General features: G+C 46.8%; 1 protein-coding gene across 4 annotated transcripts in view; it reads left to right on the top strand.

Annotated features, from left to right (window-relative positions):
* HIPK2 (homeodomain interacting protein kinase 2) overlaps nt 1–20,463 on the top strand; it is a 145,044-nt gene that overhangs the window by 35,067 nt on the left and 89,514 nt on the right. For all 4 annotated transcript variants that reach the window (XM_056338886.1, XM_056338884.1, XM_056338885.1 and 1 more), the window contains one exon: nt 10,475–11,573. In XM_056338886.1, coding sequence (XP_056194861.1) covers nt 10,475–11,573 — 1,099 coding nt within the window. The remainder of the gene's footprint in view (nt 1–10,474; nt 11,574–20,463) is intronic.

The following is a 20,463-nucleotide window of genomic DNA, read 5'->3' on the forward strand; positions in this document are numbered from 1 at the left end:
GCCAGCCCCCAGCCCCAGCCGCAGGCCAGCGGTGGGGCAGGGAGGTGTCCCGAGGCACTTCTGTGGGATCGCTTGAGGCAGCATCACTAATTTCTTTTGGAGAAGAGCTTCATTGCCTTTGTGGGTCATCCTCTGGCTGTGCAAGTGCTTGCACGTCTATGTGTGCCTGAGTGTGACGGTGTGTTTTGTGTGACAGAGGTCAGTACAACCTCAAATACAGCAAAGCAAACCTTTGGAATCTCTGAGCGGTTACCAGGGTTCCCAAGGATACGCCTGGTAACGCCCCATGTCTCTTGGAGACTGCTGCAGCTCCCTCTCACTGCAGTCTCCTATGAGCTCCAGTCTCGAAGGAGAAAGGATCGAGACAGTTAAGCAGCACTTTTTTACAGAGTTACTCTTCTCAGGTGCAGCCTGTGAATTAAAGAGGCTTTTTTTGGGGGGAGAAATGTGTCCACACCCAAATTCTAAACCCCATGTCTCCCTGATGATCCTTTGTTTGGGCCAGGTGGCTCAGTCTTGCTGTGTCCATTCTAGTCCCAGCTCATGGCCCTTGCTGTTCCATGTTCTGGGTTTACAGTCTTAACTATGGAATGCAAACCAAAAGCCAAGAGCGACAGCAATAAAAGACTTCTGGCTGTTTGGCCATCACTTTGGGGATGTTTTCTTGGCCTTAAGTGATGAGGAAGATAAAGTCTGGAAGACAGGGTGAAAAAAACATGCTCGAGATGTGTTTCCTTGAGGAACTGAAGGGCTTTTCTCTGTGTGGGTTTGTGTTTGTGTGCCTGTGTGAAGACAGGTTATTTACAGATTTGTAAATACTGTAAATACTACTTAAACTGCAGGTCAGGTGATTAATTTGCAGTATTCTGTCTCTTAATTTTCAAAAACACCTTATAGCCTGCAATGTATGGGAGTGCTGTAAATCCTGTGTTTGGTCATTCTTCTTTGAAAGGGAGATGTTTCCACAGAAGCAAGAAGATGTGGTTAACCCTGACTTTGGGATAGCTGGGAGGTCACCAGATCAGTCTATCTCAATTTTCTGCTTTGTCAGAGCCCCATACCCGGCTTCTCCACCTTTCTCCTTGCATTTTCATCTTCCTTTGCAGCCCAGATCCTATGTATTTCATCCAGACCTCACCAGAAACTTTGTTCTCTCCAACAGGTCTGTATCCTGATGGAAATGAAATGAAGGGAGGGATTTTGTGAACAGGCAAACTGACCTTTTCAGCTCAGCTAGTGCTTGATCTGAGTTTCAGATTTCATAAACAAAGCAGGGGCTGAATGTCATGCAATGGCCTCTTTGCAAATGAAACACAAAAAAATCCTGTGGGAGTGAGAGGCTCAGCCTGAGACTCTAGCAAGCCTTGCCCATGTCCTGCCTTCAGAAGTAGGGTTGCTTCTAATGAGCGAGGTATGCAAGATGCCAGCCATTCCCTGTGGTTTCACCACACTTGTGGGCCAGTTGGAGTCATTGACATTACAAAGCTAATATTTACAGGTGGGAGGTCATCCAGGTGGGGAGGCAGCTGTTGTGGAAAAAAACCAAAATATCCTTTCCAGTAGGCAGCTGTGGGAAGCCACGAGTGTGCCAGTGCTGTGTGGTTGAGCGGGGCGTAGCCAGGGCAGCAGCGGGAAACGCTGATTCAATTTGGTCCTTTTTCCAGGGGCGCTTTCCCAGGAACTAAGATCACAGAGGGACAGGTAGGGCAGCCAGTGAAGTTTGGGGTCAGTAATTGAGGAAGTCCTCTGTTTTCCATGTAAGATGGGGATACCATGGTCAACCCCGGTTAGGAAGATGGAAGCTGAAGTGACACAACTGAGAGACTTGACCCATGCTGCCCAGAAAGCAGAGCCGTGCCAAGATCCTTTTTTTTTTTCAGTTCCACTTTCAGGATGCAGCTCTGTCAGCAACTAGCAATCAGAGATAGAGCTTGTGGGAACCTAGATGCTCTTACATTACAGATCTGTTTGGAGGTTAAATTTATGGACCCATATGCTAAACTGAACTACCAGGCAAATTGTGGCCAGTTGATTCATATTTACTGATGAGACATATTTACTGTCTTACTAGCTCTCCAAAGGGAACTTTGGGTGCTGTAGAAGTGCTGTAGTTATTGTTTGTTCTACTTTGCCACCATAGAGGACATAGGATAGGAGGGATGAAGGTGGCCAGAAAACAAACAGTCCTACCTGGCACATTGATCTGAATAACGGCTTTTAGGCTCATCTGGTCCCATTTTGGTTTCAGGATGGGGAAGCCACAAAACATTCCTTGGTAGCTTGCTTTCCCCATCTCCTCTGGCCGTTCCCAGCACTTCAGGTGCTCATGTAAGCATGGAATTATACAAGTGTGTCATGCCGTATTCTGAGTGGTGCTGCGGGTGTTAGTGTGGTCTCCTGCTCTTTGGGCAGGTGTGGTACTGCTCATGGGTCCCCCAGCACCCTGCAGTACAGCCCCACCCAGGCAGCCCACATGTGCCTCAGGTCTGCTGGGCCTCTCTCCAAGAAAAGTAAAAGAGGGATTTCTTCAGCAAAGCATTTTGTTAGGCATCCTTCAGTGTCCTCCAAAGATAAAGCTTCAAAGCAGAGCTTCCTGTCTGACTTCATCATGTTCTTTTTTTTCTCATTCCATCTCTGACTTCAGAGCCGACTTTCTTTTCCTCTGAGGCTGAGGCCCTTGGGAGTACTGAGTGTTCGGTTGTAAAACTTGTTCCCAGTTTCACTGACACCCGCGTTCCTAAAATGTCTTTACACTGAACATGAGTTCCTTTGCACACCCATGCAGACCTTGAAGGTGTTCGGGTGCTGCTGCCGCCTCTGTCTTTATCGTTTGTCACCTCATTTTGCTCTTGGGACTCCAGAGTCATCACAGGAAGTGATGGCTTCGCTCCCAGGCTTGGGCGTGAGGTACATCCAGCAGGGCTATCCATCTGCCTTCTCAAGCCATGGAGACCTGCCATGGCCACAGTGCACTCCCAGGTTTCTTATATTATGTCTGGAGAGCACTTAGACGTCTTGGTAGAGCATTTGCAGTGTAATTTCATGATTTCTGTAGAGGTGACAGTCTTCCTGTCAGCTTTGACAGGTGGAATTTACTTACTGGGGTCTGGCTGTGTTTTGTCGAGGCTGTAGCCTATCCACTGTATTCGCTTGCTGCCTTCATTTGTTTTCCACTCAGTGATGTTGAGCTGTCCTGGAGAAGTTGTTTTGCGCTATTCCAGCTGTGCTGAGTTTTCTTCTAGGAAGGTATCTAGGGATTAACCTTCCAGTTCAGGGGAACATGGACTTGAATGCTGGACCTTCTTACACCAAGATCTAGAAATTAGTGTCTGATCAACTGGCTGCAGCATCTGCAGGGAAGTAATGAGGCAGCCTCTGGTGAGGTATATTTTAACCTGCGTTCTCAGGTGTTGCGTAGTTAATTAACGATAATGTGAAACATAAACTACGCACATGATTAACTGAAGAAATCTGTCATATCTTTTGTCATTACTACAATTCATTAAAGTGGGAGATGGAAGTGACCCCAAAAGAATCCTTCACTGATGTGTAATCAAGGATTTAAATGTAAGTGTATATATTTGTCCCAGAGATTTTGTTTCATGTGCTTAAAACGAGGGATATGTCAGAGGAGCCCAAAGCTTGTTACTCAGGCTCGTGGGCACCTGAACCCACATCAAAAGGATGAATAAGAACCATGATGTTTCTAGATCACAGAAGATATTAGGGCTTTGTGGCTTGCAGTGTATATGGAAGAGTGGAGTTTTGTACTGGTGAGATTGTGGTCACTGAGCACTGAAGGAAAGGCTTGATATTGCAGGGACTGTGCAATAAACTTTGGTCTATAGAGACAAAATACAGATGGTACAGATGGTTCAAAGGGCAATCTGTGGCTAGTGCTTGCTTGTTATTTAAGTGGTTGCCCACGGTCTAAATCCAGCTCACATGACATTGTCTAGTGACCTGCCAGATGTGGGGAGTGCAGGTGGATGAAGCTGGAGCAGCCCAGATGTTTCCAGGCTCCAGCACAGGCTCAGGCTCAGGGTGGTGCTGCCTCATTTGGTCTGTGCAGGATGTGCCAAGGGTCTGGGTAGCCAATTTTCGCCCGAGCTGCTTGCGAGGGCTCTCACCTGGGGTGGCAGAGATGCTTCCTGGAGGATATGGACCCAGCATGGACTGCTCTGCCTATCTTGCAGTCGCCATGCCTTAGCCCTGGGAAAAGAGGTGCTACCCTGTGGGGTCTGTGCACTGGAGAGCACCCATCTCCCACCACCCCCAACACCAGAGATGTCCTGGAGGGGAAAGCGGGTGTGCGCCATCTCACCAGCCTTCAGCCTGCATCAGTACCTAGGCACTGAGCTCAGCCTTGCTGACTGCCCTGCTCCCCAGGTGGTGCTGGCTCGCAGCCCTGGCCAGCCCTTACCACCTCTCCCAGCACCTCTGTGCCTGTGGGCAGGTGTGGTGAAGCTGGAGGCTCAGGGAAGGGGGCAGGATGGGTGGCTGGCTCAGAGGAAGGTCTCCCCAGTGTTTTTCTGGCTGTGTCCTCTTTGCCCTGGTTAGCTGAGAAAGTTTTCAGTATCCAACAGGCAAGTTTCCCTGGATTTAAGGAGTTAAAAGGGAGAATAAGGAAGGGAATAAAGATGGTTTGGGAGGAGTGATAGCATTAACCTGAGCCACATGCCAAAACAACCTGCTCAGGCCGTGACAGAGAGCAACTGCTTATGCCCCCTCCATATCCTGGTTGATAACTTATATCCTACCTATAAAGCAAACTCATAGTCTGGGAATTAAATAATAAGTAGGGTTGCTGATGCTATAAATGCAGGAGAGGGATGTGTTGGAGGGCAGTTGGGGTGGCAGGGGGATACGGAGTGTACACTGGCCATTGTGCTGCAGTGGGGATGTGCTTTTTGGGTGGGGGTGAGAGGGAGGGAGATGGATGCTCGGTTTTGTTCATTTGGTTTTGTTTATGGCTACTCTGTGTGTTGGAAAGTCTTGCTTTTCTGTCCGGCTGTGGGTCATGGATCAAACGTGGCAGCCTGGAGCCATGTGAAACCAGGTCTGGAGCAATACAGGGGACAGGCTCTGTCACATCTTGGAGAACTGCTGCGCCCTGTGTAAGCATTTAGGAAACTAGTAATTAGGACGAGACAGTTTTACTAGCAGGACAGGAAAAGCAGAGCAGGAAGGCAGAGAGATCTTCACCTGGAACGAAGGCTTCCTTGACATCTTCTGCTCACCAGGAACAGGAAGGAGCTGAGGCTGTTGAGGTTGGAACTCCACTTTGAGGTTGTCTCCAAACATTCAGCACCACAAGGGAAGTAATTTGTGTAGCCTCCAGGGACATAAATTTTAAGGAGGTTCCAAGGGTGCAGTGGTACTGGGGACAATACCTCAAAAGGGGCCACACAGAGGCCACCATAAAGAAGAGTGCTGTGCTGGAGACACAGCTATTTTGAAGGTGCAATAAGTTAGCCACACCTGGCAGATCCCCTTTTCATTGCCTTCCTAACCCGAGTGTGTATATGAGTTTGCAGGCTTGTGCCTCTCTGGGGAGAAGTGGAAGATACTTATTTCAGGAGTGTCTTGTGTGCATCATTTATATGCTGAACACATGCCATGTGCTTTCTACAGTATTTTTCAAGCAGGCACTGTCATTCTGGCGGCAGTCAGCAAGCAGCCTCTGGTTACAGAACACTGGCAGCTCTGCAGGTACTGCAAAAGGTCTTACTGCCTACTTAATACAGGGCAGGGGCTTGGTCTCTTGCCACCACAAAGGACACATTTATAAATCAGCAGTAAGCACTAGGAATAAAGCAGAAGAAAACATCAGTGACTTTGAAACTGTTCCTTCTTTAGTCCCCAAAGTGTATTTGTTGCCCTTTGGGGTGAGGTGGGTGGATGGAGAACTGTACCTCATTTGCTTTCCTGAAACCTGTTGTACTTCCAAGTGAGGCAGCTGTGTGATTTGTGTATGCATGCAGAAGAGGGCTATCTGAATTGTAAATAGCACCTGCTAAATTATTATTAAGTGAAAGCTGACGTGGGAGGAGTTCTTAGAAAAAAAACCCCTCAAGTCTTTTAATAAAAGTCATTCAGGCTGTTTTAACATTGTCCTCTAGCTGCACACTACATACTTCAGCTCATGTGGATGCTACAGGGAGTTATGTGAGTTGTATCAAGGACAGGGAAGGCCCCATTAAATCCAGTTACTGTCAGTTGTGTGAGAGCTTTAAATGGGTACACTAAAATCATTATTAAAGAAGGAAACTATCAATTTTATTTAATGCATGGTGCCCAACCTTGATTCTGCTCCCAGCCCAGAGACTTGCTGTGTGCAGGGATGATACGAAAATTAGACCTGCACTCTTCAGGGCTTGTATTTAGCATTGCAGAGCCCTGGCTGCAGCCTGGCTGGCAAAATGGGGGCTGTAGTACTCTGCCCGGCACCCCTGCCAAGGCAGGGACTAAGCCTGAGCTCAGCATGTGTTGCCACTTGCTTTAGTCCAGGCAAAGCTTTTGCTAGCATAGGTGGGGCTGCTGGGCTAGGCTTTAGGTGAGTAGGAATGCTTGGTGGGCACAGCTGCTCGTCCTGAGCATCCTCACCCTCTCTGCTCCTGGTGGAGAGCAAAAAGGCAAGGAGCTGGGTGCCAGCCTCAAGCCATCCTGTGCAAAACGTGGCAAGGGGTCTGCTAGGATCTTCCTGCAGTGAAGGGAGGCAGCAAGAGAGGCCCAGCCTCACACAGGAGGTTTCTTGGAAGACCTGTGAGTGGGTGTTTAAGAGGACCTTTCCCTAGTGAAACAGCCCGTTTTCCATCCCTCCGTGGCTTATGGCCCCTCTGTCTTTCCAAGTCCCCAGGAGCAAGGATGCTTCCTGGGATCCTCACTGGCTCTGGGGGATGCTCAGGGAGCATTGTTATCACAGGGCTTGGCTGGCATGGATTGCCCCATTACTGCTGGCTTGTTTCTTCATGGACATTGTAGTCATGTCATGCCTATGTAATCAAAAGTCTGAAGCTGTAAATCGTTACAGGCTGTAATGAGGAATTTGATCCCTGTAACAAACCATCCAACTTGTAGTCACATTTATTACTATTTCTGCTATTGCCATGGAGCAAAGATCCTTTTTGAAAAAAACATGCCACCAGCACAATTTGATAGTGTCCTCAGGAAATTCAAGGTTCTATTTTTCTCACATTAACTGCACAGGCAAATTTGCAATAAAAATGACTTTGCTGCAGAAGCCTTCTTTTCCCATCACCAAGCTGTCAATCAGCCTGTAATTTCTTGGTATTGGACTATGCTGAAGAGCTGGACCAGTTATTCTCCTTACAATGTGTGCCCCTAAAACCTCAAATGTGAGAAAATCATTTTGGATGGAAGGAAGAAGATTTCATACTTCTTTTTTTTTGGGAAAAAAAAAGTATTTCTCTTACGATGCGCTATAACCTCTGAGGAGAGTGGAAGTGGCAGCAGGGGAGTCCAGAATCTTCCCTTTAGCCACAACACAGCTCTGCTCCCTCTGTCTGCTCCGGTTTTGGGGTACCAGGGTGGGTCAGTGTTTGTCTCCTGTTCCTGTCCCCCTGCTGAGGCTGCCAGCCGTGTTGCAGGGACAGCAAGGGGGCTGGTTGTTGATGTGGAAACCTGGCCCTAACAACAACTCATTTCACCAAGGGGCACAGGCAGCCATCTGATGATGACAACGTTGAGTGACTGCTGACCTTGTTTTTAGTGTCAGCTGATATCAACTGGAGCCCTGCCAGTTTGCACCAGTTGAAAGTCTGTCTTTTAATGGTGGCAATTATCCTGATTTTTACAGCAGGGCTGGAGAAAGTTGCAGCTGCTGCGCTTCACATCCCTGACTTCAATTTGGGATGCCTGGGTCTTCTGGTGTTATCTTTAGAGTGTGAGAAACACCTCTCTCCTTGTTCGGCATCAATCTTTTTTTCCCCTTTTTATTTTGTATGAAGAGATATTGCTCAAGCACACCATGGAATGAAAGCCATAAAGCTATAAATTACAGCTCTGCTAGGTCCACAATATGTTACCAATTACATCTGCTTTATTATTTGCGTCCAGGGGGAAAATATACATCAAACCAACCCCACTCTCCAGGCAGGTCGGTACTGTACTAGAAGGAACACCATGACTCTTCTTAATCAGTGGAAAAACAAACACAGTTTCAGCTCACTCACATACAGTACTTGTGTCCAGGATGACAAGTTGACTAATATTGCTACGGTTCTCCGAGCTCACTGCGTGCCACATGCTACAGCATTCGTGGCAACATCATCACCCTGTGGAAAAGAGAAGAGAAAGCACTTTGAGGGGTCGGGAGCTGCAGGGGGTGCTGAGGAACCAATTGCAGAGATTTTGGAAATTGCTGCCAAGGAGGCTGGGGAGGGGGAAGTTAATACGAATGGCAGCAAACAGCATCAGAAATCACATTGAAGCCAGGGGTCATGTCTGCAAAGAAGGGCATGCTGCGCTTTGCAAGACTTTGTTGCTGGAGTGGGGTTAGTGGGGTTTTGCTTGTTCCAGCAGGGATGAGGGTTTCCCCACATGTCCTGTTAGGGGTTTTCTTCTGCATCTGCCCTGTCTTCCTAAGTTTGTCACTGTGGCAGGGATGAAGGTGGGGGTGTTGAAGCAAACTGGAGTGATTGCTTTGCTGGTTACTTCTGTGTAGCTGTGAATGGTGTTTTTTGGCTCGCTACAGCACCCCTTTCCTTGAGCAGTTCCTGGGCTTTGGGCTGCTGGGAATTAACTGGAAAATAGGTGTTGGGTGTGTTTGGGTGTGTTTGCTTGACGATGCTACTGAGCTTTGGAACTGTGGAGCAATGTTCATGTTTTTCTATATAGGTGTATATGTTTATGCATGCATGCGTGTGTGTATGCGTACATATGAGTTCCAGAAAATCTTCCAAAGAGCAACAAGGACTAGTGGAGCATGCGTTTCTTTTACGAAAGGGAGCTGAGTGTTACATACTCTCAGGTCTCCACATGAAGAAGTCATCCATGTGCACTGTGGAGTTTGTTGTGGTTTTGTCACTGAAGCATTCATTCAGCTTTTAACTTTTTTAAGTTGAAAACAAGTCAAGGTTATGTTTGTGCTTGATAATTCAGCAATGGTGCCAGCTCAGCATATTTTCTTTTTCTTCCCTAGTCATTCTGGTTTATTAAAAAGAAACACTGATGACAGATAGAATGGTGAAGGAGGCTGTGACTTTCTGCTCTGACTCCCGCTGGACACTTAACTCCTTCCCCAGGAATCCCCATAGATTTGTGCTGTTCACAATACCTTTGCCCCATAGGTAGCATCCTACCCTGGGCAGGGAAAGCTGGCAACAAGTCAGGACTTAGATGCCCTCTGTGGGCCATATATTCTTTTCTGAATAGGGGCATTTTCTGTTTCATTGGAACGTTACTCGGAATCCTTCAGTAAGTCTGTCTCAGTGATACTTTATTTTCACTTCGGTTATGAGGTTGTGGGTTTCTTTTTTTGGTTTGTGGGGGTTATTTTGTTTGTTTGCATTTTTTAAATAAAGATTTTAAAGATTTTTTAAGTCTTCTGGAACCAAAGAAACTTGCATTAAAATAGGGCATTTCTTTTCTTGAAAAATAAGGTTCTATTAGGACCTAATTCTGCCACGTGCTAATGTGCACATTGCTTCATTAACATTGCTGTTAATTTCCAGGGGATCTGCTTTCCAGTGATGGTATTGTCACTGTGAATAAGAATAGATGAACACAGTTTTATAAATCTGGGAGAACTGAGAGCATACAGTGAGGCTCATGTTGTGTAACTCCCATCTCCAGTGTCCCTGAGCACAGACCAGCATTGTGCACGATTCCCACAGGCAGACTTGGCAAGCAACCTGAAACATCATCTGCTGCTTCTTCCTGGCTCCTCACCTTTGTCTGTGCACCTCCATTTTGTCACAGTGTATCACTCCTGGTCCCGTCCTGGCTGTTTGTAGGCCAGAAGCTACACAGTGGTTTTATGGGAGCTAATGGAGGGCTTAAGTCAGATCCACCGAACTGTTTAATGTAGGATGAGCCCGAAGATATGAGATTGGTTTCCATAGGCAGAATACTTTGCAGTATTTGACATGAGTTCTTCCAGGGAGCTAGGTATATTCCTGGAGACAATGGGAATAGGAGTCTCTTTAGGCAGAGAAAATAAAAATAAGATTTACCTTCCTGTTATTAAAACAGAGAAGGGGGAGAGCAAGAGAAAAGGAATCTTGGTTGTTGTTAGTATAGTTCGGTCAGAGGTAATGATTTATTTTAGAACATAATATTTTGCGTTGAATACATATTTCTGTAAGAACTTGATTTGTGTGTGTGTGTGTGTGCGCGCGCGCGTGTGCTGTATCTGAAGTCTGTATCCCATTTTCCCTTCCTGCCACTGAACAAATGAAAAAAGCCAGGGAAGGGATCTTGACACTGGTTTCACTCTGATGTTGTATTGCAGGTATGGCCTCGCATGTGCAAGTTTTCTCTCCTCACACCCTTCAGTCAAGTGCCTTCTGTAGCGTGAAGAAACTGAAAGTGGAGCCGAGTTCGAACTGGGATATGACTGGGTACGGCACACACAGCAAAGTTTACAGCCAGAGCAAGAACGTGCAGTCCTCCCAAGCAGCCGCCGCAGCAGCCGTCAACGCCTCCCTCCAGATTCCCAATCCGAGCATCCCTTACGAACAGACCATCATCTTCCCAGCAAGCACGGGGCACATTGTGGTGACATCCGCCAACAGCACTTCTGGTGTGGTTGCAGTGTCTGGGCAAACACTGGGTGGGCCACACAACCTGATGCGTCGCAGCACTGTGAGCCTTCTGGACACCTACCAAAAATGTGGACTTAAGCGCAAGAGTGAGGAGATTGAGAACACAAGCAGCGTGCAGATCATTGAAGAGCATCCACCAATGATTCAGAACAATGCCAGTGGGGCCACTGTAGCCACCGCCACGACCTCTACGGCCACCTCCAAAAACAGTGGCTCCAACAGCGAAGGGGATTACCAGTTGGTGCAACATGAGGTGCTCTGTTCCATGACCAACACATACGAAGTGTTAGAGTTTCTTGGCCGTGGAACCTTCGGACAAGTAGTCAAATGCTGGAAACGTGGCACTAATGAGATTGTGGCCATCAAGATCCTAAAGAACCATCCTTCCTATGCCCGGCAAGGCCAGATTGAAGTGAGCATCCTGGCTCGGCTGAGCACAGAAAGTGCGGATGACTACAACTTTGTCCGTGCATATGAGTGCTTCCAGCACAAGAATCACACGTGCTTGGTCTTTGAAATGTTGGAGCAGAACCTCTATGATTTCCTAAAACAAAACAAATTCAGTCCCTTGCCCCTTAAGTACATTCGACCGATTCTCCAGCAGGTAGCAACTGCCCTAATGAAGCTGAAAAGCCTGGGACTGATTCATGCTGATCTCAAACCAGAGAACATCATGTTGGTAGACCCCTCCCGACAGCCATATAGAGTCAAGGTCATAGACTTTGGTTCAGCTAGCCACGTGTCTAAAGCTGTGTGTTCTACCTACCTTCAATCCAGATATTACAGGTAAGAGACTGCGCTCATGTAACATTACCAGGAGTATTTTACCTATGGGAATTTTCCTGCATTCCTGTATTAATCCTTAGCTGGGATGGCTCTTAGAATGGCTTGTTGGTGATAGGAAAAAATGGTATCCTGACCTCTTGGAATTTACTTGCATTGAAAACCATTGTAAATTTTTAGGTAATAATAAAACATTGTGAAAACAGAGTTTGCCAGTTACAATTTAAAAAGCCTTTCACCTCTGTCAGTACTTTGTTTTCTCCGGGACTGTTTCCAGAAGAGGTCATGTATCAGGAGAGTCCATATTTCCTTTCCAAGCCAATGCAAGTAGGTTCTTGGTTTCAGAAGGACCTTAACCTAAAGAATCAATCCGTATCTCAGATATGTCTTTATGCATATGGGAAACTAGGGACTTTACTAGAATAAGGTTGGCTCACAGGGAAACTGGGTGGATGCAGAAGATGCTTTGTAAAGGAGTAGTTTTCACACAGGCTGTGGAGCTTGCTAGAGTCAATGGGAGGATTCTGGCTGGCTCCTGTCAGCTCTGCTCCAGGCAAGCAGGCAGCCTGGCCAGGTTGGAAACACCTTTCTCTGTGTGGGAAGCTGTTGGTAGAAATGAATGAGTATTGTCAGTAATTTGGTGTTGGACTAAGGACCTGTCACGGACTGTTGATTCCCACTCACAGTGCTTTAAACTACAGGTATGTTATGTGCTCAGATGGAGTTCTGACCTCTGCGTAAGTGTGCCGGAAGTGAACATGTGAACCAGCTATATCGCTCTTTAGTCTGTTGAACAGTTTCGGCAAAGCAGCCTCTTTTCATAACTCCTAGAAGGTCATCCTCTACATCTGTCTTGAGTCCAAGACACAAAGTCTCTCTGTAGATGTTCTCCTTGGACCCTCTCTTTGATACCAGTCAGCTTGATTCAACATCCCAAGGACTGAGAAAAGCAATTCTGCTGCTACCTCAGAGGTGGGGGAGAATGGGGGAGGGGAAAGGGAATTTGTCTTTAGGTGACAGCTGAATTTAGAAATGTTCAGGCCATGTTTTTGTTGTAATTCTGTGAAATAGGGGCAAAGAGGGAAAATGGGATCCTTCTTGATGACTGATGTAATGAAAATCAGTCCTGGCAGCATCCACAGCTCATCAGATGTGTTACAGAAAACCAGGGTAGTTGCTCTGTTTGTAAATAGGAAAGAAATCTGTCTTATACACAGGGAGGGCTGAGGACAAAAAAACAACATGAGTTGATAACAGACCCTTTTCCTACTTCATAAACCTCACAGTGGCAAAGCCCACCTGAGCTGTGAACTTGGGAAGAGTTAATTTTCACAGGAACAGGAACTTTGACAGTGTGGCACTGCAGTAGCTGTTTTTTATCTGTTTGTCCTTTGCTCTGAAGGAGGCCAGAAAATAAATGCCCAACCCTAGTTTTATACCCCAGAAGAGGCTTATTAAATGAAATATTCTACCTGATGACAGTCCCATCCTCCAGGATAGACATGTTTCTGTGGTAAATATGCAAAAGCTTTTAGGGTTGCAATTACCTGGCAGACTAGAAGGAAAAAAAAAAAAAAAAAAAAAAAAAAAGATAATACAGGCATTTGTTGTTGAGTTATCTGTGATGCTGCATTAGCAGCCTAGGTCCCTAGCTGAAAGACAGAAGGGGCAGCCAAAATGAAATATGTGACAGAAAGCAGAAATGAAAGAGAAAAATGGTTCATTCTCAGTGACAAACAAGGAATATTTTTGTGGCGGTCTCTGGGGAGCAAAAGGCTTGATAAAATTTGCTTTTTATATTTTAAATGTTATTCCTGCCCCATCTGAAGTTGCAGCTTGTTAGATAATGAGTTCTGTCTGTCTAATTCCTCCCTTGTTTTCCATGCCTGAATTGATGGGAGGAGGGGAAAGGGGGCAGCAGCTCACCGGTGGAAAAAAAAGAAAAAAAGAAGAAAAATCTCGTTGGGTTGAATTACATCAGCAGGGGGCTGCTGATGAAGCTAAATTCAAGTCATGAGGAAAAATTATATTCTTCTTCATTTTGTGATGGGGAAAAATACAGAGTAAAGACCCATTCCACTGCAAAGAGAAGGAACTTCCGTGCTAGGGGAAACACTGGGCTTTATAAAGATTTCATGTGTCTTCCATTTAATTTACACTTGTTTTGCTTGCTAGAGTATAAAAGACAAGGGGATGACTTCAAGAAATGGCACATTTAAGCTGAATGTGAAGGAAAAGCTTCCTCAGGGTAAAGCCTCTCAGACTCTGTGCAGGCATGCCAAAGAAGTGACAGAAGCCCTGTGCCCCTTGCATTTAAGGAAAGACGAGGCAGAGCGCTGGGGACTATAATGCAGAGGCTGGCTCTCAGCTGGAGTGTTTTTATCATGGGGTTTTGAGAGCAAATTCCTAGGTCATCCCCATATTTTATTAACAACTTGCTTTTTTATTTTCCTTTGGTTTTTTTGGGGGGGTGGTTTTTGGTTTTTTTCTGTTTTGTTTTGTTTTGTTTTGTTTTAACGTGACTCTCAAGAATGTGATGGCCATATCCTTTCAAGGGAGGAAAATTGTGTGGGATCCTGCTCATTCTCAGAGCAATATAAGGCCTTTCCTCTTCCTATAAATGATAGGTCTATTTTCTTCTCGCGGAGGTGGGAGGCAGAAGTGTCTTTAAACAAACCCTGTGCTCTTTCTTGACCTGAATCTGGAAAGCCCAGCATAAGCAAAGCCAGTCCCATGGCTGCTTGCAGACTTTGCGTGAGTGATTTGTCGTTGCTGCCATGTAACATGCTCTGAAGATGCACTGGATCACTCAGCCTTGTTTTTCGTGAGAGGAACAGTGGGCAGACTTGCTGTTGCGCTGCTGGCACGGCTCAGGGGCCCTCGCTGGGCACCCTGACATCAGCAACCGTTTGGTCCCACCAGGGGTATTTCTGTCGGGCTAAGCCAGTGCTCTCCAGAAGAGTCATGGTGGCATTGAGGTGGCAGGATGGGAAGGTATCAAAAATGGTCATCAAAATGTCTTCAGCAAAACTAAAAAAAAAAAAAAAAAAAAAATTCCCTCTCAGAGGACATAGCCTCCTCGAGGCTAGATCTGCAGCCATAGTTGATAGTCTGGAAATTTTTCTCCCTTGCTCCTGACTGTAGAGGAGCCTGAGAGAAGCAGGACACACCAGGCTAAGGTGGGTCTTGCAGGCCCCCCCCTCGCTGCCGAGAGTCCCCTTTGGGAGGACAGCACCGTCAGGTCCCCAGTACTGCCCCAGGCCTCTGGCGAAGGGGACAAACACCAGCCAGGGCCTGGCAGGGTGAGGGGACAGGAGCACCCTGGGCCCTGCCCCTGGCTCTGCACTGAGGTGACAAAGGACATCACAGCCATTGTGAGAGCTTAAAGCTCCCAGCCCTGAGTCCTTTACTGAAGGGGAATGACCCCAGAGCAGACTGGGAGCCACAGGTAGGGTCCTCTGAGCCACAGGGCCCACAGCCACCATGTAAGTCACACCCACTGGCCTTGCTGGTGGCACAGCTCTGGCACTGTCCCACTCGCATCGCTCCCCCTACTCCCGCCCACTGCTGGTGGGCTGCACAGGGGCTCTCCTGCCCCATCCCAGCTGCTCCTTGCCCTGCTGCTCCAGCCAAGTCAGACATTTTGTCAGTACTGTGGTCAGAGTTGTCATCTAAAAGGGGGAGTGCAGTGAAGAGAATCAGCCTCCTTCCTCCCACCCATCTTCAGCATGTGGTGCAAAACTCGCTGTGGTGCAAAGTGTTTCTCATGTAGAATCCTTAGGCTGCGCGTGTAGGACCTGGCTGGTGGCCATCCAAACATTCCACCTTGCTTGGGACAGTGGTCCCAGCCTGCCCCCCAGTCATTGTAGTCCTTAGTCTTGTCACTTAGCACTAGCAGTTGGCCTGGGCCTGATCGGTGACCCTTCATGGAGGTACGCGGTGACACATCCATGGCCTGGAGGTGCCTGTGTGAGGAACCAAAGCTGCTGAAGAAGGGCTGTGCTTCCCAGCCCACCATGCAGGAGTGGGGCTTTGCAGCTGGCAGTTTTAGCCAGACATGCTTAGGCTAAAAATGAAGCTGTGTTCACCAAGTAACTGGTCAAAAAGCTGTGATAGCCACGGTGTCATGAGGCATCTTAATGGCATTTTATTTTTTCCTTTTCTTTTTTATGCTGTAGTTTGAAGGGGAGATCGTTGGGGTAGTCTCTGTGATCTCCATTTCGCAGGATGTCAGAAGGATGAATGACCAGGGAGATCCCTTCTGGGTTAATAATCTGTATATGAACAGCTTCCCAGGAAAACCCACACCCTGGGAAATGCAGGACTCAGGCTGCAACAGACACCACCTCTGTTTGAGTCCACAGTCATGCACACAGGTGGAAGAGAGGGTGTTGTAGGGGGGTGGTTGGGGTGGTAGATAGAGCTGTGGTCCTCCCTTGCTGGAATTAGAGTAGCTCCCTAGCACGGGATGGCAGTGCTGGGACACTCGGAGCAGGAGGGCTTCTCCTGGGGGCACTACCACTGTGCTGCCTTGCCCTCCTGGCTTTTCTTTGCTGCTCAGCTGAAAGAGCTGCTCTGTTGTACCCCAGGGATGACAGCATTTCACTAATAAATGGCGTAATCACCTTACAAGATTTAAGTCTCTTAGAATTTGCAAAATATCGCACATATAATGGCTGTCACCCCTGCACTATTAATGGATAAATGCACTTTTGTTTCCCTTGTTTTCAAAAGGCTTTGGTATGTTGCATGTCTAGCTTGGGTTGATATGTCTGCTTTGTGGGTAAATGACCTTTGATTAAATGTTTGGATAACAGAGAATGAAGCTGAGTATCAGTTTGAAGAGGTGTTTATCAGTCTAGTTTCAGACACTGCAAGAAAATACACAGGCATAAAGGCCTACGTGCATGTTGTCAACCACCCATATGGAGTATGTAGTGAGGCTGTGTGCAGGTGTGTTTTTTAACTGGCTGTGCATGCTTAGCTGAGTGAGTGCAGGTCCTGAAGGATGCAGGGGCTAAAGTGGATCCATCTTGCCACATGTGGACATTGTGCCATGACAGGTATCAGTCCTCTAGCCATGCTGACAAGGAGCGAAAGAAAGCTGGATTCCCAAGCAGCGTCACAACTTCTTCTCCATCATGTGACTCAAAGTATGTGTCATTCTGGCCAAAAGTGCCCTTTAAATGAGGCAGTAGTAATGGCAGCAGGGATAGGCTATGCTTATTAGTTTACTCAGTGAATTGGTATCTGTTACGTCCTTGTATAGTGTTAGTGCACTTACGTTTCAAAACCTTATGTCTTTCTGGCCTTGCAAAAACAGCTCTATCTCAGACTTGACTGCTTTTGCTGCTGTGGGAGCCTCATTAGTCTGGCAGTCATTTTCAGTCCTACCTGCAACATTCACTGCTTTACTGACTGTCTCTCCAAGGTAAAGAGCAGGATAGCTAGATGGTTTGAGGAGGAGAGGCTTTTCTGGGGACTAGAGCAAAACCATGAAGTTCATTGCTGAAATCTATGCTCGGTTTCATTTAGCAATGATCATACCTGGTAGGACTGCAGGCTTGCAAAACAGTCAGTACATTGCAGAAGGCTTACTGGAGGAAAGCAGAGTTAAAGCTATACTATTTTAAGCAGTTCATTTCTTTCCCAAGGACACTTGGAGTATGGAGTTGGGGTTTTTTTTTTCAGAACAAAAATTCAGATTTTTTTTTGCAAAACCAACACCAGGATTAATTGAATCTCAGTTTCATTTTACCCAGACCACTGAGTCTTGGAAGGGAACAGACATTCAGCTTAAAGCTTTTGGCTTTGTCCCATCTCTGTGATAGTCAGGTCAGGTTGGTTTTTGGTTTTACAAAACTCAAGCAAAGACAGTTCTTTGCCAAGTTCCTCTGTGTATAAATCACCTCGGAGCAGGCTGGTAAACCAGCATTGTGCCTGTGGCACATCCAACAGAAGATACACACTAAATATTCCAGAATAACTCCCTTTCTGGGGTCTAATTTAAAACAGAAAAGCTTATATTTCAGCCTAAACAATCTCCTCAGACTGGAGTCTCCCTAGGGTTTTCTCTGCTGAAACCTTCTTACCATTTCCCTAGGTGTTTTTTATTTTGCTCGGAGCAGACATGCCAGTTCCTCCTTTATCTTGTCAAAGTTAGCGATCTGCCCCTTTCCCTGTGACACTGCAGCATCTCCCTGCCCAGCTCCACCATGTGATGCTGGCTGGCCTCACTCCGAGAGGAGCCCTGCGTCCCTGTGTGGAGTCGGAAAGGTCATCACAGGAGGGCTTGGTTTATTTATTAACCAAGTGTATAAAATATGCCCAGTTATGTGCCTCCGGGCCCAAGAATATTTATAACAAAGGTCTGTTTGCGAGGAACCTGACAAGCCTTTTGCCAGCAAAGAGAAGCCCAAAGAGTTGATAGCCCAAGGAGGGGGAGAAGAAGTCTTGAGTTGCTTCCTTCTGGCTCATCCACATCTGAGTGGTGGAAAATCAAAGATCTTAGCTGAGTGCTGAGCCAGTCCCTTCCATCCCCTCTCCCCTCTCTGAGAACAGCTCCTATACAGCAAAGACAGCACTGACAGTAGTTACTCCTTCTGCAGATCTCAGTTTTATTGTGGTGGCTGGAAAGGAAGGAAACTGTGTGCCCACAGGCAAGGCTCAATCCATTACGGCTGTTGTAGATCAGAGACAAGTATGTGAAAGGCAGCCAGAGAGAGGTACCGGGGTTGGGAGCTCTGGTTTCCCCCAGCTGGTGCCACCCCACGTGTGAGGGGCTCTGGTCCTCACCAGTCAGCTGGAGTTGCAAAACCTCTGCTATATTCCAGTGAGGTAAAACACCACAGGGAACTGGTTGGCAAAGTCCCACTAAGCACAGATTAACAACAACAAAAAAGAAACAAAAAGATTTTTGGCTCCCACACTCACCATTAATTGTTGAAACAACCAAGACCCTAAGAGCACCCTGAAATCAGGGCTTTGGGCCACCTGTTAGACATATCCTGTTGTTCCTGCACTGCTGTTCCCTTATTTATCCCTGCTAAGAGATACTTGCATGAAAAAGAGTGTTTCTTAGGAGTTCCTAATTTCCAGTGGTTTCTCTTCCCCACCTGAATTTACAGCCTCCCCTTATATGTGGAAAAGGGATACGATTCCCAACATGACCAGTACAAGCGGCAGGATGATCCAGCCTCAGGTGAGGGGATGAGCACTGGGAGTAGGCGAATGGCTAAAGATTGATCCCAATTTTAGGAAAAGAGCAGTTGTGCAAAAGAGGACAGGGAAAAAAAGGTAAATGCAAATTTGCTTCTAAAAAAAAAAGAGCATTTTCCCAAGGCTGCCACAACTTTTAAGTGTGTCAGTGATCCCCGAGGGAAGGGCAGCCCTCTGGGTGTAGGCACCTCAGTGGTGCTGCCCACAGCCCAGGCAGGAAGCAGGAACAGAATCATGGTAGCAGGGCTGCTGACCAGGGCTCAGTGGTCAACCACCAGCTCTGACATAGGTGTCTTGCCCATGCTAGGTAGGACACACTTTCTTCACCCTCCTCCCCATCAGCTCCAAAGGAGCATGATTTTGAGGAACAGCGCTCTTCTTCCTCTGTGACTTTCCTGTTTAAGTACACCTTCCCTCCATGGGTGTTCACACCACCCAGCACCATGCAGTCCCACACCTGGGGCTGACCACCCCAAAAGCAATACTTCCTGGTTTGGGAACAAATATGTTTCAAATGTGGCTCAGCTGGGGTTCCCATGTTTTTTTGAGAGGGCTTGCAGAGAGGAAGGCAGTGTGCAAAAACGCTCGTTACCAGTCTGTATACTATCACCTGAAGTTATCTGGAACCCCTGACATAAACGTCTATAAACCTTTTTCTTTTAAACTCAGCATTGAATCCTAAATTAATCCGTACCTTCTCTACACTTACTGCCAGAGTCATTTAAGTAATGCTGGGAGGATCAGTGAGAGGCTCTGAAGTCCTAGTCTCTCCACTTGCAGGTTTGCCACAGGTGTTCTTGGGGTTTAGGGTTTTTTTGGTGTGTTTTTTTTCTTCTCCTGCTACTGCCTCTCTCACATGATCACCAAAACAGGCATGTCACAGGATTTCCTGCTGTCTATTTTTCTTCACTCAAGCCTTATAAGCACAGTAAGTCCCTTTAAGGCTGAAGCCTGCTGAAATTATGTGAAAAATCAAGGTCACTCTCATATTTACTGTACCCGGGCAGGTCTGAAACTGCTACAAATGGTTAGCTTGTTTTACTTAAAAAGAGCTATTTACCTAAGAGAAATCAAAACTCTCCTATTGCAGCTATTGGCTGTAGCACTTCAGACTCCATCTCTGTAGCACATAAAAGACATACTGTCTTTTGGTAAAGATACCTGTGTTCAGACCAGGAGCTGAGATACAACCTTGCTCAGTACATTGACGAGCAGTTGCTTCTACAGCAATACTTGTAAGTGATTGTACAATTAGTGGGGCTAGAACAAGGGCCAGCTGCAATCGGAGTCTGCGGTTTGAATGTATAGGAAAGACATAAAGTTTGGTCTCTGCTCCTGGTTGCTTACTTCTGTGGTTTTGTGTTTGCTCTTCTTTCTCTCCTCCCACTCAAGTTGGTTCCTCGCCAAGTGCAGAGGAAACTGAGTGGGGAAAGGGTGCTCTTTTTTTTCAGCTCCAGTGACAGAACAGTAGCAGCCGCTCATAGGAACAGCGGTTTGGTGACCCACAGATTTTACTGCAGCAATAGGTGGGCTGTGAAGGAGAACGCATTGCAGTCACAAACTGGAGTATGATTTTCCATGTCTTTCTCTGCTTATTTCAATGCATGTGTAGGTCAGGGCAGTAGCTTCTAACGGCAGTTGTGGCTGCTGAGAAGCAGAATGAGGTGAGGGGCTG

Source organism: Falco biarmicus, chromosome 5, assembly GCF_023638135.1.
Source record: "Falco biarmicus isolate bFalBia1 chromosome 5, bFalBia1.pri, whole genome shotgun sequence".
NCBI classification, from domain to species: Eukaryota; Metazoa; Chordata; class Aves; order Falconiformes; family Falconidae; genus Falco; species Falco biarmicus.